Raw genomic sequence first — 22,949 nt, 5'->3', positions numbered from 1 at the left:
CGTGAAGAGACACCTGTGCTTTCTCCTGGCTCCTTTACTGCCGGGGCCGGAGGTGGATCACATCGCTGGCACTGCAGCACAGCTACAGGCAGGCAGAGTGATGGATCTTCAGAGTGTCCTTGATCGTTTGGACTGTACCATTCAGCAATTCTAACTCACACCTGCTGGTCATGGAGGGCCACCTTTGTCCCACTAAGAAGGAAAGAAGGGAGGGACAGATGGGGCAGGGAGGAAGGGGAGGAAGAAATTGAGAGGGAGGGTGGGGTGTGGGGGGTTGCTAATTAATAGCATAGACAAGGAATTCCAGAACACAGACTGATAGGCTATAAGCACCTTATAGAAATCACTGCATACAAGGAACATACTAACCAAGAGGCGGCTACGAGAATCTCAGGACCCATCAGAGGCCTGACCAGTCACTGGGGACGACACTGACCTACTCATGAAGCCCTGAGAGCCTGCTGCCCACTCTCCTGACCTGGTCAGGCAGCTACTATGTAGATCTGGAAAAAAGGAAGCAGGAAGCCTTGGGTCTCTGAAAACAGTTGCTAGCTTGGACTTTCCAGACTAAGTGCACCTCCTCCTCTTCCTCACCCTGTGTCTAGGACCATCATATTTACATCATTAGCCAGTTTCCAAGTATTAAGCCACAGCTCATTCTTAAAATACCACTGTTCCTATTTCCTAGCAGCCAGCCCAATAGCACAGGAGACCTTATTAGTACAGTGGGATCCAAGCAAAGCTTCTCATCTATTCCCCTCTTGTCCCTCCTCCCAGTAGCTCCGTTTCCAGCGGGATCAGAGGACCAGGGCCTGCTGAGCCCTCCAAGGTCAGCAGATGGCTGTGAAGAGTGCAGCACCCGCTTCTGACGCTGCTGCTCTTTGTTGACTGCTCACCGCTGGGAGAATTTCAATGCAGGGGATCTAGTGTCTCCCCGAGTTGTATTAAAGAGCAACAACGGAACCCAACCAGATCCCCATGTTTACAGCCTTTCTCACAAAGGGAGAGAAAAGGCTTCCGTATCTCAGGTCAGTGGACACCAGGCACGACCCTGCCCTCACGGCCACGCGCCCCTCTGCAGCAGCCATCCCAGTCCCGACGACCTAGCGCGGAGTGACGTCCAGCCAAAGCTGACACCCACCACAACCATGAATCAAACTGGGAGGCCCAGTGCCTCTCCCTGCTGCGAAATACAGGGCCCGGCAGAAGTACTGCCATTGAGTGCGGTCGGTAGGGTTTGCGAATGTCTCGCACGAGACGGACAGCAATTTGAACATTTCACCTCAAATGTCACGCGGTGTGCTTGAGGGCAATATTGTTACGTTACAGGATTACATACCTATGATTTTATAATAAAAGACTTTGTAATTAAAAAGGGCGTTATGTGTGCCAGACCCTGTAACTACTGTAGAGGACTGGTTTTTGGTTTTTTTTTCCTATTATAAAGTTATTATATAATCATTGAAAAAATCTGGAAAATATCAAAAATACATTAAAAACGAATAAAACCACCAATTAGTTTGCCATCTGGAGAATGCTCACCTTAACATGCTGGCCTAATTTTTTCTAGTCTTCTCTCTTGCACGGTGTACGTACGTATAAAGATGGGGACAAAGAAATCGTATCTACAACTTTATATCTTGCCTTTTCACTTCTCATTGCTTCAGGTGTCTTTCTCCGTGTTATTAAAGATTCTTTGCACTATAATTTTAAAGAGGTGTAGAAGAGTCCTCCATACAGATGGGCTATGCTTGATTTACTCTCGGCATTTTGGGGCCTTTAGGTTACAGCCACAAATTTTGGTGGGTAAGTTTGCATTTCTGCTCATTTCCTTGGGCTGGATTTCTCCAAGTGTAACCAGCGTGTCCGAAGTGTGCATGTTTGAAGGGCTCACTCTACACCCGCCTGCCTACACCGCCCTCCTGCTGGAGCAAGCGGCTCCCATCCCAGCCCCTTTGCTCTATGGAAAATTGCACTCCTTGCTGTGGAATTAGTATTTCTCTGACTGCCAGTGAGGGAAACATTTTACAGTATGTTTCTCGATCACCTGTATGTCTTGTTTTGCAAATTTCCTGCTGCTGTTAATTCTGGCTTAATCATTAACCTGGTGTGTCAGATACACAGCTAGGGCACCAGCAGTCCTGTGTGCGGCCACACCCAACCTGGAGGCCAGCTTATCTCGGAAGGGGAAAGAGACCTTCAAATGCAAACCCCAATGTGCAAATGTGCAGGTGGTGAAAGAAAGGGCCAGGATGCTTTTGGAAAACGGAAAGGATTATTTGATCCACTTAAACCTTTGTTGTTTCTGTTCAGTACTTGGAGAAATTCACCCAGAACTATAGAGGGAAAAGGGAGCCTGGAGGTGACTGAAATCCTCACTTCAGTGAGGCCACTGAGAACCCAAGGGGTTAGGTTTCTGGTCCAGATGCTAATCAGTGGTCCAACTGAGCAAGGGACCCAGGCCTCGGGGCTCCCAGTGTAGAACTACTGCTTGAGACAGAGGCCAAAGGGCTCAGAAACGAACGAAAGGGGACCAGCTCTTGTCTGAGACCCCTCCGGAAATGACGGCGCTACTCCAAAGGAACACAGAAGTAGACGTAACAGTCTGATATATGTGCGTTTCAGAAAAATAGCTACTAAGTAAAGAGAAAGCCACATGTAGTTGGCAGGCTCCGTTTTGGTCAAACCTCGACCTAAGCCTTCTGCATTTCTCATCGCAGGAAGCGGGCGGTCCTCATTGCAGTGTGGCCCGCGGGTTTAGCGCCCGCGGGTTTAGCACACGTGGCTGATGAAGGCACGATGCCAGGGACTGTCTCTTGGGCCCACTGCCCCAAGTGTTTAGCAGGAGTGGTCTGACAACCGTGTGGAAAGGGCCCTCTCCGTTCCTTCTTCAAAAGGGCCAGACTTCTGAGTGCTTAAAATACATCTCTCTCTTTTATTCAGGGTGGGAGGGTATGGAAAAGAATCTTCTCTTTTCAAGAATTAAAAAACCCCAACAAATACTGCATAGATAGAGTTCAGTTTACACCACACAGCAATCCCTTAAAGGTGATGGTAAAGCGCGTTAGAACTTCATTTGAATAGAACTAAGTCATACCCCAAACTGTATTTTCAAATGATGTTGGAATGCCGCACCCCTTTTCTTCTCCTCAAATATATTTTCAAACCACAGCGAAGAAGTCATAAAAGCAGCCAGGCCCTGTCCTATACCTTAAAAAAGCCGTTGAATGACTTCTTGATTTATGTGTTACTTCTACAAAGAACTGTTCGCAAGCTGGAGAAAGGCGCCCCACTGATGAGGAGCCAGAAGGCACTCATGGTCCTTGTTTCTAGAGCCATGAGAGACAGAAATGCTCCTGATGTTGTAGTTGGTCCTCGTATGTAACCTCCACCCTTTTCCCATCCCACACAGAACCCTGCCTTTCAAGGACATAAACTTCTATTGGTTTATGTCAAGGGGTTAAACTCAGTTTATTTAAACAGTCACGGAGCGTGTACGATACCAGCGGACTGCAACAAGCACAGGGGGCGATTTCCAGGTCATTTGGACCTGGCGAGGTGGAGGAGTTCCCACGGAGAGGGATGAGAAACTCGAGGCAGCATCACATGGATTCAGGAGCCAGGGTAGGGACAGTTTAACTCATTTATCACTGAGGATTAGTGCCGCTAATGCGTTCGGTGTCCCGGCGCAGATCAGTTTATTTTTACACCCGAAGCTCTCTGGGGCTAATGAGAAGAAAATTATTTTAGGTATTTAACTTATATGCTGAATTAGTTTTCTGTAAGTAAATCTTTAATCCGTGCATGCAGACAGAGTGGGGGAGCAGGTCTGAGCTTTCAACGTGCCGCTTTTGAATGAAACTGGATGTCCGTGGGCGCCAGAGGTTTGCAAAGCCGTGTCTTTTTTAGCTATCAAAAATTTTAAAACGCCCATCCTTTGGCCCAGAGTTCTGCAGCGTTAGGACTAGAACCTACAGATATGATTCCAGACACCTGACAAGAATACAGATAGTCACTGGATTATTTTATTATTTTGCAAAAGCAATTAAAAAAATAGATGACTGCTTTGATAAATTATGGCATATCCATATGATGGAATACTGTGAATAAATTTAAAAGAATAGGAGATTTTTATGTGCTCATGTGGAAAGATCACCAGGATATATTATTGAATCAAAAAAAGCAACAGATGCGTGCAATATATGCATTTGAAAATTAATGTGTCAACAGAAGCATGGAGATATGCAAAATGTTTTCCTGGAAGAAATCAAGAGAAACTGTGAGCAGGCTGAGGAGGAGTGTGGAGAGTGGGGTGCAGGGAGGGAGATTTTAATGTTCCTTTCTGTGCAGCTGAAAATCTTAATCTTATACATGTATTTTTTTTTTAAGATTTTATTTATTTATTTTTAGAGAGAGAGCAAGAGAGAAAGAGACGAAACATCAGTGTGTGGTTGCCTCTTGTGCGCCCCCTACTGGGGAGCTGGCTTGCAACCCAGGCACGTGCCCTGACTGGGAATCAAACTGGCGATCCTTTGGTTTGCAGGCCGGCACTCAATCCCCTGAGCCACACCAGCCAGGGCACATGTATTAGTTTTTTATTATTTTATATTTTATTGTTAGTGGGGGTTACCTAGACAGGGAGATAATCAGATATTCTCCTCCTTTTCTCTGCAATGAAAAAATATCCTAAAGGATGTTGTATTAAAAAGAAAAAAGGAAACACAACAGCAACTCAAAAACATCCCAGGAATTAAGCTCCTGGCAGTAACCGCAGACAAGGGAGCCTGGTTTACTGTCCGGATGAAAATTTATGAAAAAAACAGATAAGATATAAATGCACACACACACACACGTTTTAAATGTGTCACCGAGTTGGCAAACTCACAAATAAGTACTAACAGAGGGACCTTCACTAAAGAACATGAGAAATATTCTAAAGCATATATTTCAGATAAAAGGGATAGATGAGTTCAGATGTTAAGATCGGAGACGCAGGAAGGGTGAGAAAAAACAGCAGCAATTCCAAGTGCACTCCCACCAGATACTCTCGTGGACTTTGACAAGCTGAATCTGGAATTCACACGGAAGAATAAAGGTCCAATCATCACTAAGATACTCCTAGAGGAAAAGAACAAAGTAGACGCACCTCCCTAACCAAACATGCATAAAGCCAGTAAACAACTAGCACAGGAAAAAGCAAATGGACCAATGAATGGATAAAGACCCTATAAACAGGCCCCCGGGTATGCGTGAAAACTTGATTGATGAGAGAGGGCACTACCAGCCAATGGGGAAATGGATGGTGCTGAGACACAAAAAGCAATAAAAGATGATTAAAATTTACTGCATCAAATTAAGAGTTTTTGTTCACCAGAAGACATCATGAAGATGCGACAAGCTAAGCGCTGGGAAAAATACTTGCAATACGCACTGGGCATCAGCATCCAGAACAAGGAAGAATCCCTGCAACCAACAGAAGACGACCCGGAAGAAGCAAGGACAAGGTCACGAACAGGGACCCAAGAGAAGAGGACACGCAGAGGTCCCTAAGTGCAGTGAAGACACGCCAAACTTCCGTAAGTCAGCCGGGTTTGCAATTTGACTGTAACTCGAGAGCAGTCCATCATGTAACCACCTGCTTGTCAAGACGCGGCTGAACGATGAAGACTTGGAGCACGAGGGGCCCTCGGCTCTGCTGGTGGAAGGGTGGGGTCAGCTAACCCATCTGGAAGAACCTGGTGTTCCTGGGTCAGGGCGAAGCTCCGCAAACCCCACAGCCCAGCAGTTCTAGGGAACCGCTGACGCGGGGGTCAGAGGACGTACGAGAATGTGTGGTTCTGTTCGTGGTCGCACAAAACTGTCCAGCGACCACAAACCGAGCCCCGCCCACCGGGCGACAGGAATGAAACAAGCCCAGGCAGCAACGTGGATAAATCCCGAAAACATTGAGTGAGAAAAGCAACCAGGATACACGAAGTGGGATTCTATTTATGCCCAGTACAAACACAGGAAAAGTAAACAACATACACTGTTGAAAAACACACACAGAGGTGATGCAGTGATGGAGAAAAGTGGGAGCGTAATGCGAGATCGAGGAGACGGGTTTGCCGGGCGAGGCGTGGTGGTGCCGGAAGAGGGATGATTGGACCGCGGCGGAGGCACCCGGCGTTCCAGGGAACCTGTAATGCTCTGGGTCCTAAGCCGAGAAGGGGCTGCCTGGCATTTCATTTCAGGCTTTACATTGTGTAACACATTAAATACATCTTTTATATACGATGTACTTCATGGGGAAAAAGCACACACACGTCCTTGTGAACGCAGTGGGGACTAGACCACAGGCCAACAAGAAAGGGACTTATCAGTGGGTCTTTCACGAGGTTTCCATCCATTAGGCACCGTTGTCAGAGTGCCGTACTCAGAGAGTGTTCAGTCGAGCTCGGCAATAGGGCTTCCATTAAGGCACCAGAAGACAAACACGGCCTCACATCAGAAGCCACGAAAGGCTGCAGTGTAACATCACAAACCGCTCTTCTCTGCCTCTCAAGTAAAAAACCTCAATTACGTAACTCAGTTCAACAGGGAAGGGCTGAAGGCAAGCTTTAATGCGAACAGGAGATACCACCTGCTAGAGCCAATTAGGCCACAGAAGGGCACTTCCGGTGGCTCAGGCTGACCATGGCCTCTCAAGCACACTGGAAAAACAGAATTCTTCTGCCACATACACTGGCCCGGCTTCAGGAGACTGACACCCGCTTTCAGCTGCCGTTCCTGGTGCTGAACTCTTTCGCGACACGGGACCCGTGCTCACCTGTGTTTGACCATTTTTTGATCGTGGCAAAAGTGACTAAAGAATCTCGCGTAGAACAGGTGCATGACGGCGTGCTCTTTCCCTCCAACGTACAAATCCACAGGCATCCAGTGGTCGGCCAGCGCTGCGCTAAAGGGCCTGGAGGAAAGAGGGACGGTCATTTCTCAAAGCCTGCGCTACCACGGCCGCAGGACGGGACAGCCTGGCTGTAGTTTGCACATGCCCTGGAATAAGTCACATCAGGGGAGAACGGGGAGTGCCTCTTCAAAACATAATACGAGAAAAGCCTTATATAACAAAGGAGGGGAAAAATCGGCTCAGCGTTAATTTGTACAATTTATAAACTGTTCCAGAAGCTATTACTGACATATTTTAACAAATGCAATTTTTACATAAAATGAGGGAGAGAAGAAAATATACCAGTGGGAAAAAAGCTATTTCTGTACAATGCATATCTGAATATCTAGATGTACTTTAATTTTTATTATGATAGAAAATCGAGATTTTAAGTTCTTACCAATAGGGGGCAATGTGTCATTTACAATGGGGACTTACCATGTATTCATTTTAAAACAGAAATTCAATCTTATTTTTAAAATGCAGACAGTCGGCAAGAGCTTGTATATGGCTCCTGAATGCAGTGAGCAAATTTAGGGTCACTGTCGGAAAAGAGCCCCAAAACTCTCTCTCACGTAACAGAGATTTAGTCCAGAGAGATCCCACAAGTAAGGTGTGCTCATACTCCCGGCCCTTACAATCCTGGGAGGAGAAGAAATACCAGTTCCCTGTGTTTGCTGGCTGGGACTCTTGGAGGAATGTCTGTGAGTGTGCAGAGGTGTGTGTGCGAGTGTGAGCTGGGGCAGGGATGGCTGGGGACAGACCTCTCCATTCCCCAGGGAGTGGATCCGTGCTCCACGGTTTCACAAACACCCGTGATGCTCCCCACCCCCACAAACACACACTCCCCTCCCCCCTCCCCTGCAGCATGGACTTGGCAGCTCCAGCTCGGGCGGGAAACAAGAGCCTGTTGCTCAGCAGGTGAGCCTGTTGAAGCAGCACCCGCTGGCATCTCCCCGCAGTCTGGTCACCTCTCCTCCAGTCACCATGCCAGCATGCCAGTAAATCGAAAATCTTTTTTTTTCTTTGTGGACAATGGCTCCCCAGAGAAATCCAACTGCTAATCCAGGTGCCAGAAAAGAAAGGGAAGTCAAGGATGGGCCTCAGCCCCAAGTCTGGGATGAATGAGGGGCTGAGATGCTGCAAGACGGAAATATGTGATTTTACAATCAAAGAGGAAAAACAGCGCGTTTTTATATGTGCGTTGCGGGGTTCGGAATAATTGTCCTCCCACAGACAGGAGCAGGCTGGCAAGGTCTCTGAACACAGGTGTTTTGCAGTGTGTCCTGTGCTCTGCGATAGTTCTGTTCTCCTTCTCTCTTTACCTATCTACCTACTGCTCTCTTTCCTTCATTTATCTGCTTGTTCAAGGAATCACTGGCACACGGCTGAAAACCAAAGGGCACTGCAAGGTGAGCTGCTCAGCACAGTGGTCTCCCTCCGGCCCCTTCCCCCACTGTCTCCTCCCCCAGCCCGCCCTTGGCCACTTGTAATCCCCTAGCGGTTCGGCTGGCAGTTGTTAAAGATATGTGTATACTTTGTTGATAATCAATTTTAGATGTTAACTGTTGACTGCATGAGAAGAGGTGACGTCTGTTAGCTCTCAGAAACCTTCTCTCCTGCCCTCCCTGTATAGCTACATCATTAATTTCGGGTAAGTAAGTAACATTAGAGCTTTAGAAATGCACAAACGCAGGCCATTGCAGGGCCAGGGGGTCTGACTACAGCACCTCCTTCCTTTTCCCGTGTTTTATCTTTCTTGTCCCGGCGGCTTTCTCGGCTGTGAAGAACCGAATTCAATCATTTAACAGCACGCTCCCTTTACGAGATCTGCTTCAGGGAGCACGTGTCCCAGCAGCTCCATCTGAAAGCCACCAGGTGTCCACGCTGCCCCAGAGGGAGCGGAGCAGGGCAGTGTCATCTCTGCCTGACCTGGGCCTCCAGACGGCCAGCTCTGCCCGGGGGGCTTCCTGTCGGCCTGGGGGAGACTTTCTCAGAGCCGCAGGGTGGTCTGAGGCTCTTCCTGCCAGGTCCCCGTCCTTCCCAGGTGTCAGCCACATCATGGTGTGAGGGTGTTCCCTGCCGACTCCTGCACCCTCACCCTTCATTCGTACTGGGCACTTCCCCCGTACACCTCTCACACAGCTGATTCCACGTCGGTGTGTGCTCGCTGGAAGACCCGGGCGGAGGTGCACCCGGGCGCTGCGCAGGGCCCTACCTGTGAGGGTTGTGAGGGTCGGTGTATCTGAAGTAGTACCAGGCAGAGTCGACAAAGGTGTCCATCGTGTCTGTCTCTCTCTTGGCTGCTCCCTTGCACCTGAGAAATAAATGGAGTCCATCAACTGGGTTCTTTCAAATATTAATGCAGTTTTCCACCGGCTCTTGAGAAAGCCACGGTAATTAGGAGGAATCCGAAATGTCATAGGAACAGTGCCGCGTCTGGGAAAGATCATTTGGAGAAAGCTCTCTTTTCTGTCTTGTCTCCTACATGATGCTTTGAAGGAATTCACAAAATAAAAGTTTCAGCCTTGAACAATTAAAAGCCTTATTCTCCACTTCTCCGAATTTAACCTGGTAGAAAACCGAGCAACCTAAAATAGGACAAGTGTCTTTTCTGCACATTAGCTTCTATTTCAGGCACGTCAAGACTGCCTTCAGCCAATGCTTGCTTTATGACGTGTAAGAGGTGAAACAACTTATGGAGAAAAGTTGAAAAACAAATGTAGCAAGATGTTGCACTGAAAAATGAACTTTAAAAAAAAAATCTCTGCTCTAGGGGATGGGGTGCAGAAATCCACTGGGGTGACCTTAGAAGATAAATCACCTTTGAGGCCCACAGGCAGAGTACGCTGCAGCCGACTCATCCCACCTCGTGGGAATCAACTGTGAGAGCCGCCTCCCCGCTCAGTGACAAGTGGTGTCAAGGAGGTGGCCTAAAATCAGCCCTTGGTGGGAGTGCGCACACCGCAGGAGTCGGCAACACTGCAAACCGGAAGCCCCCTCCAGAGGGCTATTCAGCACACATGTACCAACGCCCACTGCTGAAACACAGGCCCCTAACAGAAGGGCGAAGACAGACCTACGGGGCAGGAAAGCCAGGGGAGAGCCCCGGTGTGGGAGGGGCTGGGAAGAGCGAGCAGCCCACACACATCCTAGGGAGGGCGATGCGGGGTGGGGGCTGGGGTGCAGTTCTGCCAGGGCCCGACTGCTGAACCGGTTGTGAAGCACGGTTCCTAGGGTGGTAGGCCTGGGGAGTGACAGAACCAGGTGCCCAAAGCTGCAACTTCTAGTGTCCCACAGAGGGTGCCCTCTGTCAAGCCTAGCCAAGGAGGGGCTCAGCTCCTGTGAGGGCCCCTCCAGGCCTGGGCCAGCAGTGCGCAGGTCGAGCGGCAGTGAGAAGCCACACAGCTGAGCATGCTCTGACTCCAGGCTCTCCCTTTAGACACAAGGAGGCAGGACCAACCCTCCTTCTAAACGCCGCCCGTGGGCAGTGAGTTCTTGGAGGTTCTTGGAGGATGAGGAGGGACATGTGGAGCCCAAAAAGCGATGAATCTGCCACTAATTTGGCATGCAAGGGCCCGTGTCTGTTTTTAATTTTTAAATAAGAGAAGGGCTGCACTTCTATCTCGCATCCTTGAAGCAGTTCACACCGGCTCCACAAATGCCACCCGAGGGGAGAGCCGCTCCTCCCCTCCCACTCACTAAATGGGAGTGGCTGAGCAGACGCAGGAGCCCCAGCTATGAGGGGCTGGGCTCTGGGGCTCCCCAGATCCTCCTGCACTTCTTTCGGGGGACTCACAGGAGAACAGTGGTGGTCCCCAGCGGGCAGGAGCTTATCAGAGAGGCCCTCCAGGAAATCCCATTTCCTGGCCCCCAGCGCTGCCCTAAGACACCAGTCTGTCTCCGACCCTAAGGAACCTGCCAGGTCTCTTTATCTGGAGAGCATTCAACTAGAACTCAGACACCGTGCGGGAAGTACTTAGAAGGCAAGGGTTACCTCGCCTCCCTCACCCGCACAAGTTAGGAGGAGAGTGCGGCCACGCTGAGTTTCTTTCGAATGGTCCTGCGGGACTTACAGACAAGCGACGCGCTTTACTGCTGGCTCCAAGGCTGGCCGGTGTGGACGAGGTGATCGCTGGTGGGAGGGACAGATGACGGGGACAGTGACGTAAGCATCGTCATTAGCTCCAGCAGAGGGAACACTAACCCTGGGAGCTGGCGCTGATCATGCTTCCCAGGACCCCTGGGGGTTCCGAGGGGGATACCACTTAGAACCCCATTTTGTAGATGAGTAACTGGGGTTCAGAGAGGTTAAGAAATCCACCCAAGGTCTTGGAGCTCAAGGGTAGGGGACCCACACCTGTTGGGCTCTGGTGCCTGCGGTCCTCACCATGGGGCTGCCCACTTGGCCACGCTGGCCCAGAGGCTCTCAGCCCTGGCTGCTCGGTAGAACCGCCCGGAGCACTCAGACCAGCACCAAGGCCCGGCCCTGCCCCCCAGGAACCTGCAGCCGGTGTAGGAAACTGTGCTCCCACGACAAGGCCCCAACGACTGTGAACAGGGCCTGAAGACCAGCATCCCCGGCAGGAGAGCCCTTTGTTACTGCTTATCAACAAAGAGGCTGTGTTATTTTCCTCCTAGGCCTATGTTTCTACGCGAAAATGGTCCAGGGCTTCCTATGGCCCTGCCTCCAAGTCTCAAGACTGCCTGGGTGAGGGCCTGGGAGGGACGCTGTGTCACTCACTCAGATTTACTAAACGTGGGAGCCGCCACGCAGGACTCGGTGGGTTCATGCAGTCTTCTGAGCAGCCCTTCAACGGGACTGTTTTAGGAATCAGAGCTCAGAGAGGTCAAGGAGCTTTCCCAAGGCCGACCAGCTGGTGGACGGGCCTGGCCAGTACTGGAACCCACTGCTGTCTGGCTCCCCAGCCTGAGGGGGGGCTGCCTAATTACCAACCGGGAACTCTGCTCCATGCTGGCAGGGGAAGAAACTATTTCCAAACTTCCTCATTGTGATCTACACAGCAGAGAAAAATGGCTTTTCCACAGAAGGACAAAGGCAAATACTAGAGCTTGCTATCGGCTACTATTTATGTAATGAGCTGGTGAGGCATCATAAAAGTTGTACCTGCAAAGTAGGATTATGTTTTTCTGTCAGCACTCTGGCCTGTCACCCTGGCTGGTGTGGTTCAGTGGACTGAGTGCCGGCTTGCAAACCAAAGGGTCACCGGTTCGATTCCCAGTCAGGGCGCACGCCTGGGTTGTGGGCCAGGTCCCCAGTTGTCAGGGGACATGTGAGAGGCAACCACATGTTGATGGCCCTCTCCCACTCTTTCTCCCTCCCTCCCCCTCTCTAAAATAAATAAAATCTTTAAACAAAAAGAACTCTGGCCTGTCGCAAATGTACTGAAGAACAACCCCCCTGAGCATGCTCACTGTGGCAGCTTCCACTCTGCCCCTGTGATAAAGTGTCCGCCGTTACCAGTCGGTGGGTGCGGGAACTCTGTCCCCTGTGATAAAGTGTCCGCCGTTACCACAGTCAGTGGGTGCGGGAACTCTGCCCCCTGCGATAAAGTGTCCTCCGTTACCACAGTCGGTGGGTGCGGGAACTCTAGGGCAGAGAGGAGAAAACACTTCCTCTCATCTCCGTGCAGCTCTGGGGGCTGCCCCTGAAAGACAATGGACCGTCGGACAGTTGCGGTGACAGTGTGTAGCTTTCCCATCAGTCGGACCGAGCTTGTGGGAAAGATGCGAGTTGACGTGGCCACTCCCCCAGCTCAGAGGGGGGAAGAGGGTGCCCATCACAGTGGCTGGGCCCCCGACTCTAGCCCCTTCTCTCAAAGGTCCCAAAAGACCAGTGGTATTCTTTCTGGCCTGGTAGGAGTACCAGAAAAGGGACGCAGAGTTAGCCCGAGGGAGAAGGGGGTCTGAAACCCCAGCAGGGTGCCGGGCCATAGACACAGCCTCGGCCGGGGACATGGCGCCTTACCTGGGACAGGGGCAGTTCACCCACTCCGAAGCCGTGGCCAGTGGGGAGCCGCCCTTGCCGGTGAAGGATGTGATGATGGGCAAGGTCACGGGCAAGTCCTCCAGGGGCACGGGCACAGGGCCGCAGGCCGGGCAGTGGACCATGGGGATTGGCGTGCCCCAGTACCGCTGCCTGGAGATCAGCCAGTCCTTCAGTTTGTCACTTGTCACATCTCCACCCACTCTCATCCTCCGGGCTTTCTGAGTCAGGGCTAGAAATGCTTCCTGCCGGTTCATACCTGTGAACTGAGAGGGAAGGAGATACTGTTGCCCCCGGCACAGGAACAAACCACCCTCCCACGCCGCCCCCGGGACTGCCGGGTTCACGTGGTCCTGTGCACCGGCTCCTGTGAGCCTTGCGGGCCTTTGCCTTCACGGCGGCCCCTTCCTCCCAAGGATGCTACAGGAAATCACACTTTGTGACCATGTTGAATAACAACGGATATAACTTTTGACCCTAGAAGTGCACTTTTTTCCTTCTGATTTTAAAAGCAATTAAAACCTATTGGGGGACCCTAGGCAATGTTCCACAGGCCGTCCAATGGATAGAGCGGCCCTGGTTCCGGGGCGCCCCGAGTGCCACCTGCAGGGACCACCGAACCCCAGCATCCAGCTGCCGGTAAAGAACCACACGGTGTGTAGCTTTAACGGCTGCTGCTCTGCTGGGGGCGGAATTCCCAGCAGAGGAAAATTCAGTATTGCCCAAGGCTGGCATGAGGTCAAGCAGAGTAAGGACCTCAGGGCCCCAGCCTAAAGAACCAGACCCCTCTCTGGTACCTCCTCACTCCTTCCATTTTACACCCAGCGGGGCAGAACGCTAACAGGACAAAAGAGAAACTCTTTCCCCCGAGGCTTTTCAGAGAAGGAAACTACTGACAAGGTTCGGGCCAGCGTGGCCTGCCGACCAGCTGGACGGTGGCACCCGGGAGTGGTTCAGGGACGGAGGTCCACACGTGTGCTCTGGGTGGGGCCTGCCCTTGGCACTGGGGCCCGCCCCCAAGGAGCTCACAGTTGGGAGGCATAAGGAATAAGAAAGCACCGCTTTGTTTATCAAAAGCAGCTCTTTTCATTAAGCCTTGCCGTGCCCCAAAGTGTCCCCGGAAGTACAGAGCTCTCCTGTGGGACCCACTCCCTCCCTGGGAGGGCATCTCCTCGGCCCCGCCCTCCCGCAGGCATCTCCGTCCTGGCGCACATGCTCACAAGCTCTCCTGAAAGTCTCTCTTGCCCATGCATCACTGTTTGTACCTTCCAAGAGCTTATGAATGAAAGAGATTTCCTAGAACAGGTCATTTTTCTCAAGCAGAAGGGTCCCAAAATAAAGCTTAGTTGCTGTGATAACCATACTATTCTAGAACGGGGTTTGCCTTAGAGTTGAGAAACTTCTAGAGCTTGAAAATGAATATTATTTTGCTTTTGCGGCTTCAGAAACGAGGCTGCGAGGCTGTCAGGTGCGGGGACACAGGCTGTCATTTGCCCCAAGGCCGACGTCTCATCGGACTCATGTCGAGGTGATGAATTTAGAAGTAAGCGCTTAGGCCCAGGCCACAGGCACCCACCTCGGCAGAGCCGCTCAGTCTCTCCGTGCCGTCTGGCGACGTTTCGATGACGTTGGAGTAGGGCAGGCCCAGGCTCTGGGCTACCATGGCGTCCTCTGAGCTGGTGCTGGGAATTCCTACCGAGAGGGGAAGAAACACAAAACGTGTCCTTTGCAAAAATGCCCAAATCACAAAAGAACCGCCAGCACCAACCCTTAGCTTTAGTTTCTCCCGGGAGACGCCCTCTTTGTCCAGGAGGGAAGCTATAAAAGCACGCCATGCCCACCCCCCGGGACAGGGGAGCACAGGCCTGGAGAAACCCACCGCCCCAACACAACCGGTTACCTATCTTGGTCTTATTTAAATTTTCTCCTTTTGCTTAGTTTCTTTTTCAAAATAGTTGCAATTCTAACCTATCCACTTTGGGGTGCTTTTTGTCACTGAAATAGTGAACCACAGGTCTCGGGGGCGAGCCTCTTCTTCGACCTCCTCAGTGACACAGGACAGTCCCTTCTCCTGAGAAGCTGGCCGGCGCCTCCGGCATGTCCCAGCACCCGGAAAAATCCACTCAGCCAGGAAGCCAGAGGCTGGCAAGTGGGTTTCCTCAGACCGCGCTTTGCTCCCAGAGGCAGCAGTACATTCTGAAGAGACATTTATTCTCTGCCCACACGTGCCCTCGAGGAGATGGAGTTGAGCGCTAGGTAAATCACTCATCCCAGGATGGCCCAGGCCTGCTGCGACTCAGAGAAGCAGGTTTCTCGGTGCTCGGCGCTGTAGGGCTGGGTTCCAGCAGCATCCCCGCAGCTGTGACAAACACAAAGGTCTCTAGAGTTGCCAAGTGCCCCCTGGTGGCCAACTCGCCCCCGGGGAGAACTCCTGCTGCAGGGTCAGCGGCCAGGACCGCTGGTGTCCTTGTGGAAGCCACACGTGGTGTGGCATCTGAGAGAGGCTGAGCTCCGGGGGACTACAGAAAAAGCCCAGGCCAGACCCTGGGGAACAAGCTCTCGGGAACGCCGGCCTTGGCAGGGGCTTCACGCCGGGAGACGGGCCCCCGGGGCTCCTGTGTGAGACGGAAACTCCGCGGCTGGTGCTGCAGGTGCGATCGCTGACAGCAAACAGCGAACGAAGCCAACACAGGCTCACAGTGAACCCGAAAATGCTGCAGGCTGGGGACAAGCAGTAAGTACCACTGCACAGCGTCCGTGGTCAAGAAGAGGAAAAGAGTCATTTACCACCTTCCGAAAGGGTGTGGTTCGCAGTAACAAGGGTGATATTTGCACGAGGGTTGGTGACACAGGATTATCTGGCCACGCAGGGAAAGCTCTGGGCCATGGCGGCGGTCTCCGGGGCTCAGGACACAGGGCAGGTAAGACAGCAAAAGTGCCGCGCTCTCTCTCTCGTTTGATTTGTTTCTGTTCTTAGAGAGCCACGGGCAATAACTTAGAAAAACTGTGGGAAACCAAGACAACTGGAAAAATGATTTTCCAAGCACACCTAAAACATCAGATTTTTTTTCCCTTCACAACACTCAATTTGTGTCAGTAATTTGACTCAAAATAACAAAAGGAACAAAAGTCACATCAACAAGAGCTTCCTGTTGTTTATCGTGGCTAGTGGTATTGATGAATTTTACTGTTTATAAACTGCATAAAAGTAGTAGGTGTCATTTCCTTTAAGTGACACACTTTCTAGGTTTGAACTCTCAGGAGAGAAAGACCTGAGCAGCTTAATATCTGTTTTCTGTGTTGGTGTTTCTTCAAATCACTTTGTGAAACACGGACCTGAGAACAGCGAGCACAAACCTGATTTTGGTAAGAAATGCTACATGGCACTCTGGAGGCTGGCTGGAACCTACAGCGGGAACATGGGAGAGAGAGACGCCGGGGCCCATCTGGGGGCAGATTACGGACGGGCTGTCCCTAGGCTGACGTCCTTGGTTCCTGCCCAACTTCGGTGGGGTGCCGACCCTGGGGAATGCTCACGAATGCGTGCGGCTGCCGCGGATACCCAGTTCACAGTTCTAAATACGCCGTCCGTGTACCACTGTCTCACCGTCCTTTTCTCGAGCAGCTCCGTTCACCTCCCCCACAAAGCCTTCACCAGAATCCCAGCCCACGTCGGTGGCAGGTGCGCGGAGCCCCCCCGCTCTGGAGCTGCCGTGGGTTCTGAGTCCTGAAATGGGATTTCCACTCTGCCTGTACTGTTCGCTGCATCGCGGGTAGGAGTCTCACCAGCCAGCTCTTCTGACGAGACCCGCAGGCCAGGCATCTTCTGTTATTCCCAGGAGCAACCGGCAAGGTGCAGCACACTTGGAGTTTTCAGATGTAGTTCGTAAATAGGGGGATTAAATGGAGGAGCATCCATTTTTACAAAGGGGCAAATGGATCACGGAGTCAACAGTCAGCTCTTTCACCTGACGGCAACGGGCTGGGGTGTTGACTTTAAGCCTCCTAAGCACCCTATCCCGATCACAACGCAGTAGCTACTTACCTATTTTTGAATCCAGAGAGCCCTCAAAGTCAGCTTTGGCCAAGACAACGACAGGGACCTCCTGCTGGGTGAGCATGCTCACAGCTGTCACGGGCGTGCGGCAATCTGAAAACGAGAGCAAAGACCTGTGGGTGCCAGTCGACTGGGGCCACCCGAATCTCAGAGGAGACAGGTGAGAAACACAGGCATCTGAACTCCTGTGTTTTGTGCTAATAGTTAAAGGGTGTGTTCTTTGAAGGCTTTTAATGGATAATTCACACTAGTGGAAAATCAAAAGATTAAACAAACACACGAAAATGTTTGTCCATGCTCATCAAACGAAGAAGTGAAAATGGCATTTTTACTTTCCAGATGGTGGAGAAAAGACATTCCCACCACCCCCCTTTTCCTTTTGAAAGATACTGCAAGCATCCAGTCGACTGAGCAACACAGAAATCTACCTAGGAGTCTACCCATGGTAAAACTGGGAGGCGTCTGGAATTCCGCACCGTAACATGGACAAGAAAGTAGAAAATGACTGAGCAGAGAGGTTTCCAGACATACAAAGTCAAAACAGCTTCTTCCCACGAACCCTTCCTCAGGAGATGCTAAAGCATGTGTTCCAGCAAAATGAAGGGGTAAATCAAGAAAGAGAGACATGGGATCCAGGAAACAGAGGACCAACAAAGGACAGAGGGCAGGATATTTGCAGAACAAAGTCAGAGGGGGGTCCCAGGATGACAGGTGAGCAGCAGGGGCCTGGAGGGTGACCAGGTCAGAGGTGAGCAGGACACGGGGCCCCAGGGAGCATCTTCAGGATAAAAAGGGAATCGACACATTTATCTGACAGGTTGGAATATGTAGAAAACCATAGCGCAAAGAGTTTTAAAGAGCTCCAGGGAGGGTGTGGGAAGACTTAGAAATTCAAAGAATACCAAAGCAAATGAAAGAAAACGAAGACATCATGAACTTCAGGAAAAAGAGAGTTATATAAAGAGGAAAGTGTAATCACAGTATCCTTGGCTCAGCCGTGCACGGCATTTACGGGGTCATAATAAAACACTTTGTTCGGGACTACCCAAACAGTGTGCCATCTAAAAGCCAGCCGGCTGCAGCACTGTGCAGGGACACAAGCCACACGCACACGAACCGTCACTACAGACGCGCAGAACTGACACGACAAAGACCCAAAGGAAGTCCCAAAAGGAGCGATCGCAGGATGAACTCGGTGAGCGAGCTCACCTGGGCCTCCTGCAACACATGCCATTCATGAACCCTCACTATTTAAGCCTTTCTGGAATGATCTAAAACATGTTTTACAAACCCCAAAGTTAAAATAAGCCTAGGAACTAGGAATTATTTTTCAGGGGTAAAGGCAGGCTCTGTAGGCATCTAAGCCAGCTCTGTCTTCTCTCATCCTGGGTGTCAGGAAGACAGGTCGGGGAATGGCGGGGACAGAGTGAAATGCGACCCACACGGGTCCTCGGGGCTGAATTCAGCTGGCAGCCAGGTGCAGCGGCTGGGAGGTACCCGCTTCCCAAGCTGCTGAAGGCCTGAGACTTTTCAAAGCGGAGACCCAGGCTTCTGATTCCACACTGTCCCATCTCAAAGACGAGGTGCACGTCGGCAAATTCTGCAGTGATGACGTAACGTTATCGGGGGATGGAAGGCGAGGCGGGGTGGGGGCGGTGGAGGACAAGCACAAGGTTATGTCTAAACCAAAGTGGTGGACCCAGAGACGGCACAGTCCAGGCCGATCCTGCAGACACAGGGAGGCCCGCACCAGAGACACTGCGTGTGGCACGGACGGCCAGCTGACCCCGCCTGTGTCTGCGCCCCCGTCTGACTCGGCAGTGGCAAGTTTGGTTGGACACATGGCTGCAGAGCTAACGGCAGCACTGAGCAGCACCGTGGACACTAGATGCAGAAGCAACGTCTGGTTCACGCTCTCAAAGGGAAGGGGCATGCCCTTCTTCCCCACCCCGCCCTCCCTAAGATGAAGGGTAGAGCATCTCAGACCCCGCAGACAGGGGTGAGGTCCCAGCCGGGCGGGGCAGGAGCCGGAGAGAGCCTGGGTCCTGCTGCCTCACCAAGCAGGCTTGTCAGGCCCACTCTGAGCTTCACGTGGGCAAGAACCAAACCTCTGTCTGTTTAAGTCCCCGTTTTCCGAGGACACTGTCACAGTCACCAGACTGACATTACACACGCCCAAAGCAGTCAGCACTGGCTGGGTGAGAAGGCTACTGTTGCTGTTGGTAGCGCTCTTTGACGTTTCATGTAATATACACATACCGCCTGGACTTTAAAAAACAAGTTAATTTTTAAAAAGAGAGATGGAAATTAAAGTAATCTTGAAGAATTTTCATTTTGTACCCAAGCCAGCAAACCCTCTGAGAAGGGCTAACTAGCATCAGTGTTCGTGAAGCTGCGCTGAGATCCGTCCACCGTTGGAGACGACCCTGTAAACCGATTCGGCCCTTTCGGAAACCAATAAAAGCGACACCGAGCAAGAACTAGAAAAATCTTCATAACCTCTGACCAAAATATCCCACTCTCAGGAATGCCTCCTAAGGGAGAAATTCCACAGAGGCAAAGAGCCAGGTGGACGTGAGTGTGTACAGCAGCCAGCTTCGCAGCAGCACCGAACGTGACGACGGCCGCGTGTTCAGTGCGACGGGGAAGATTTAGGGTACGGCAGGAAAGTGAGTTGACAGAATATCATGAATGGGTTAAAAAACAGTTGTGAAGTCTGCAAAAAAACCAATTTTTTCTCTGATGTCATATTGAGTGAAGACCAAAGGTAATGACAGAAGCACTCTGGTTTGTAAGACACACGGGGGTGGGCACATGAATTAACAAGTCACATGACCCTATGCAAAGGCAGGAGGGTGGACCCTACCTTTCCTTATTAAAAAATTAACTAAGAACTGACTAAAGACCTAAGTGTAAGATCTAAAACTATAAAAGCCTTAGAAAAAACATAGGTGTAAATCTTCTTGATCTTTGATTAGGTGACAGTTTCTCAGATAGGACACCAAAAGCCAAAGCCAAAAAAAAAAGATAAACTGAACTTCATCAAAATTACGACTTTTGTGCTTCAAAGGACACCATCAAGAAAGTGAAGAGACAACCCACAGGATGGGGGAACATTTTATAAATAACACATCTGGTAAGGAACTTATATCTAGAATACGTAAAGAACTATCAAAGTTAAGTAATTAAAAAACTCAATTCAGGGAGGGGGGCGGGGGCAATGGTGGAAAGGAGGGGAAAGGATCCATCAAAAAACATACGAATGACCCACGGACGTGGGCAGCGGTGAGGGGACTGAAGTGGGAGCAGGGGGTGGGCTGGGTGGAGGGCATAGGGGGAAAAATTGGGACACTGTAACAGAATAACAATTACAATTTAAACAATAAAAACATAACGCAATTTAAAAACGGGCAGAGGATCTGAGCAGACATTTCTCCAAAGAAACACAAATGGCCAAGTAGCACACGGACAGATGCTCATCACTAGCCAGGAGGCAAACACAAATCCCAACCACGACGAGACACCACTGCACACCCAGGAGGGAGACCATGAGCACACAGACCGGCAACCACCAGCCGGTGAGGCCGAGGAGGAACCAGAACCCTCACAGGCCTGCCCCCTGCTGGTGGGAACCAGTCTGACATCCCTCAGCCACTAGAAAGAACACAGTTTCCACGTGACCCCCGCAATTCCACTCCCAGGTGGACACTCCAGGAATGAAAACATACATCCACACGAAAATCCACACGAATGTTCACAGCAGCCTTATTCACAATAGCTAGAAAGTGGAAACAACCAAAACAGCCATTGGCTGACGAATGGATAAGCGAAATGTGGTCCATCCACGTAGCGGGACATTACTCTCACGTAATGAGGAGTGAAGCACTAATACACGCTGCAACACGGGGCGACGCTGGAAACATCACACCAAGGAAACGCAGCCAGCCGCACAAGGCAAGATCGCGTGGGTCCACGGATAGGAAGTGTCCGGAACAGGCCAAGCTTATGGGGACAGAAAGTGGGTTAACAGTTGCCCGGGGCTGGCGGCAACAGAGGAAAGGGGGTGTCCACTACAGGGTACGGGGTTTCCTCGGGGGCGGGTTGAAAATGCTGGGTGTGGTGGCTGTTGTACGACCATGCGTGTCACTAAAACCATTAAATCATACACTTTGAGTGCATTTTGCAGTATGCGAATTATGCCTCAATAAAGTTGATATAAGAAAAATATGAAAAAATGTAGAGTACTACATTAAAGGGTTGGATTTTTTTTTTCATCTTCCACATAAAAGTTGTTATGAGTTTTTAAATTAGAAAAAAAATTGGTCTTTAAACTTCAACATGAGCAATTTGTAATGATTGTGCAGTAGCAATATACATGCTTGCTACACCCGGGCAAAATCTGCTTCTTAAAAAGAGCGCAAGTAAAATCTGAAGTTCCTGACTAAGTCCAGTTTTCCCCATATTTCTCATAAATCACGTGCAGGTGACATGATGCCAGACGCCAAGGAAATGAAGGAGAAACCCGAAGCCACTGAAGCGCTTCACACAACCAGCAGTAACAGCTGAACTTGTCCGTAATTACGAAGGGAATATTCTGGGCGAAAGGGTGCCCTCTGTACTCAGGCTTCTCAGTGTCAAGAAGGCGGGTCTTCTGTGCCTTCTGGAAAAACAGCCACATGGCTTCCGTTTAGTGGTCAGCAAAGCAGTGAGTGCCCCGTGCCATGGTCCCCAGGGACTTTCTGTGGAGACAGGGTTCTGTGGTCACGCAGTGTGACAAGTGATGCTTGACTTACACTCTTGGGCGGTCACATCACACATCGGCACAGCAAAGCATCTGAGAAGCACAGCAGCAAAGGATGCTGGGGATTCCTGTTTCTTCCAGGTTAGGTGAGCACAGAAGCCCTCTGCTCCCTGGACCCCCACTTTGTGAGTAGAAACAGTTTGGTTCAAGAATGAACTGTTTTCTGCCCCACCCCATGCTGACACTGTGGAGGGAAGGATTAGACAATAGTGAGCAATCAATTATCCGATGTTCTGGGGCTTCCAGAAGATGAGGCTCTTGCTCTCGAGTGTGTCGATGACAACCCTCATCGAGAGACCTTGTTTACCCTTTTGGCAAAAAAAAAATGCATCGCACAGACCACTGGTGACTTGGCACTGACAGGAGTGGTTCCAGAGCCCCGGGGCTTGACTATCTGAGTGAGTATTAGGAAGTAGGAAAAGACTCCAGGAAAAGCCAGGACAGCTTCTAGAACTCTGGTGGTATTTCCCTCTTGATGCTTTTTATGGCTTCTAGTTCCTGTCAAGTCGGAGCTCACATAACAGGACGCTGTCAGCGGCGGCCAGCCGAGAAAGGAGGCAACGTCAAGGGGCACGGAAAACGCAATGCCAAAAACTCTACAGAGAGGGACCTCACTTCTTGCTCTCTTAAAGGGATCTGTGCCAAACTACGGGATGCTGAGCCAAACCCAGTACGTCTCGTCAATGACAACAGCAACCCAAGCCAGGAGTCAGGGAGCACTCTGTCCTTGCCGCCTTCCGAAGGGTTGGCAGAGCTGTCCCCGCCCCTCCATTCTGACCCCTGCTGCCCCACGGTCTGCACCGTCTCCTAACTAATGGGGGACGCTGGCCCTCCTGCCTCACTCTGCCACTCAAGTGCCACCCTCCTCCTCAGAGCCAGGCACAACTGCCTGCCGCTCCGACTTTCTGTGGTCACAGCCCTAACTCTCGTCCCCCTCAAAACTTGACACTCAAGGAAAAACCCAGCCACCCGGCTGCGGTGAGCCAGCCGACAACGGTAAAGGATAATGTTCGGGTTTCAGGTGCAACCTCCAAGGCCACAGGAGGCACAAATCCATCTTCTTATGGCCATTCTAATTCACCTTCTGGGAAAATTACATTATACTCAGAGCGATTTGGTCTTACATGATTAATGCCGTGTCAAATGCAAATTCATCTAG

General features: G+C 50.9%; 1 protein-coding gene across 1 annotated transcript in view; it reads right to left on the bottom strand.

Annotated features, from left to right (window-relative positions):
* LARS2 (leucyl-tRNA synthetase 2, mitochondrial) overlaps positions 1-22,949 on the bottom strand; it is a 109,243-nt gene that overhangs the window by 21,635 nt on the left and 64,659 nt on the right. Inside the window, exons 10-14 of the mRNA XM_024566067.3 lie at positions 16,978-17,082; positions 14,509-14,624; positions 12,915-13,198; positions 9,144-9,242; positions 6,809-6,946 (exon numbers count right to left, since the gene is read on the bottom strand). Coding sequence (XP_024421835.2) covers positions 6,809-6,946; positions 9,144-9,242; positions 12,915-13,198; positions 14,509-14,624; positions 16,978-17,082 — 742 coding nt within the window. The remainder of the gene's footprint in view (positions 1-6,808; positions 6,947-9,143; positions 9,243-12,914; positions 13,199-14,508; positions 14,625-16,977; positions 17,083-22,949) is intronic.

Source organism: Desmodus rotundus, chromosome 8, assembly GCF_022682495.2.
Source record: "Desmodus rotundus isolate HL8 chromosome 8, HLdesRot8A.1, whole genome shotgun sequence".
Taxonomy (NCBI): Eukaryota; Metazoa; Chordata; class Mammalia; order Chiroptera; family Phyllostomidae; genus Desmodus; species Desmodus rotundus.
The sequence above is the reverse complement of the archived record's forward strand: the minus strand, read 5'-3'. Positions and strand labels throughout refer to the sequence as shown.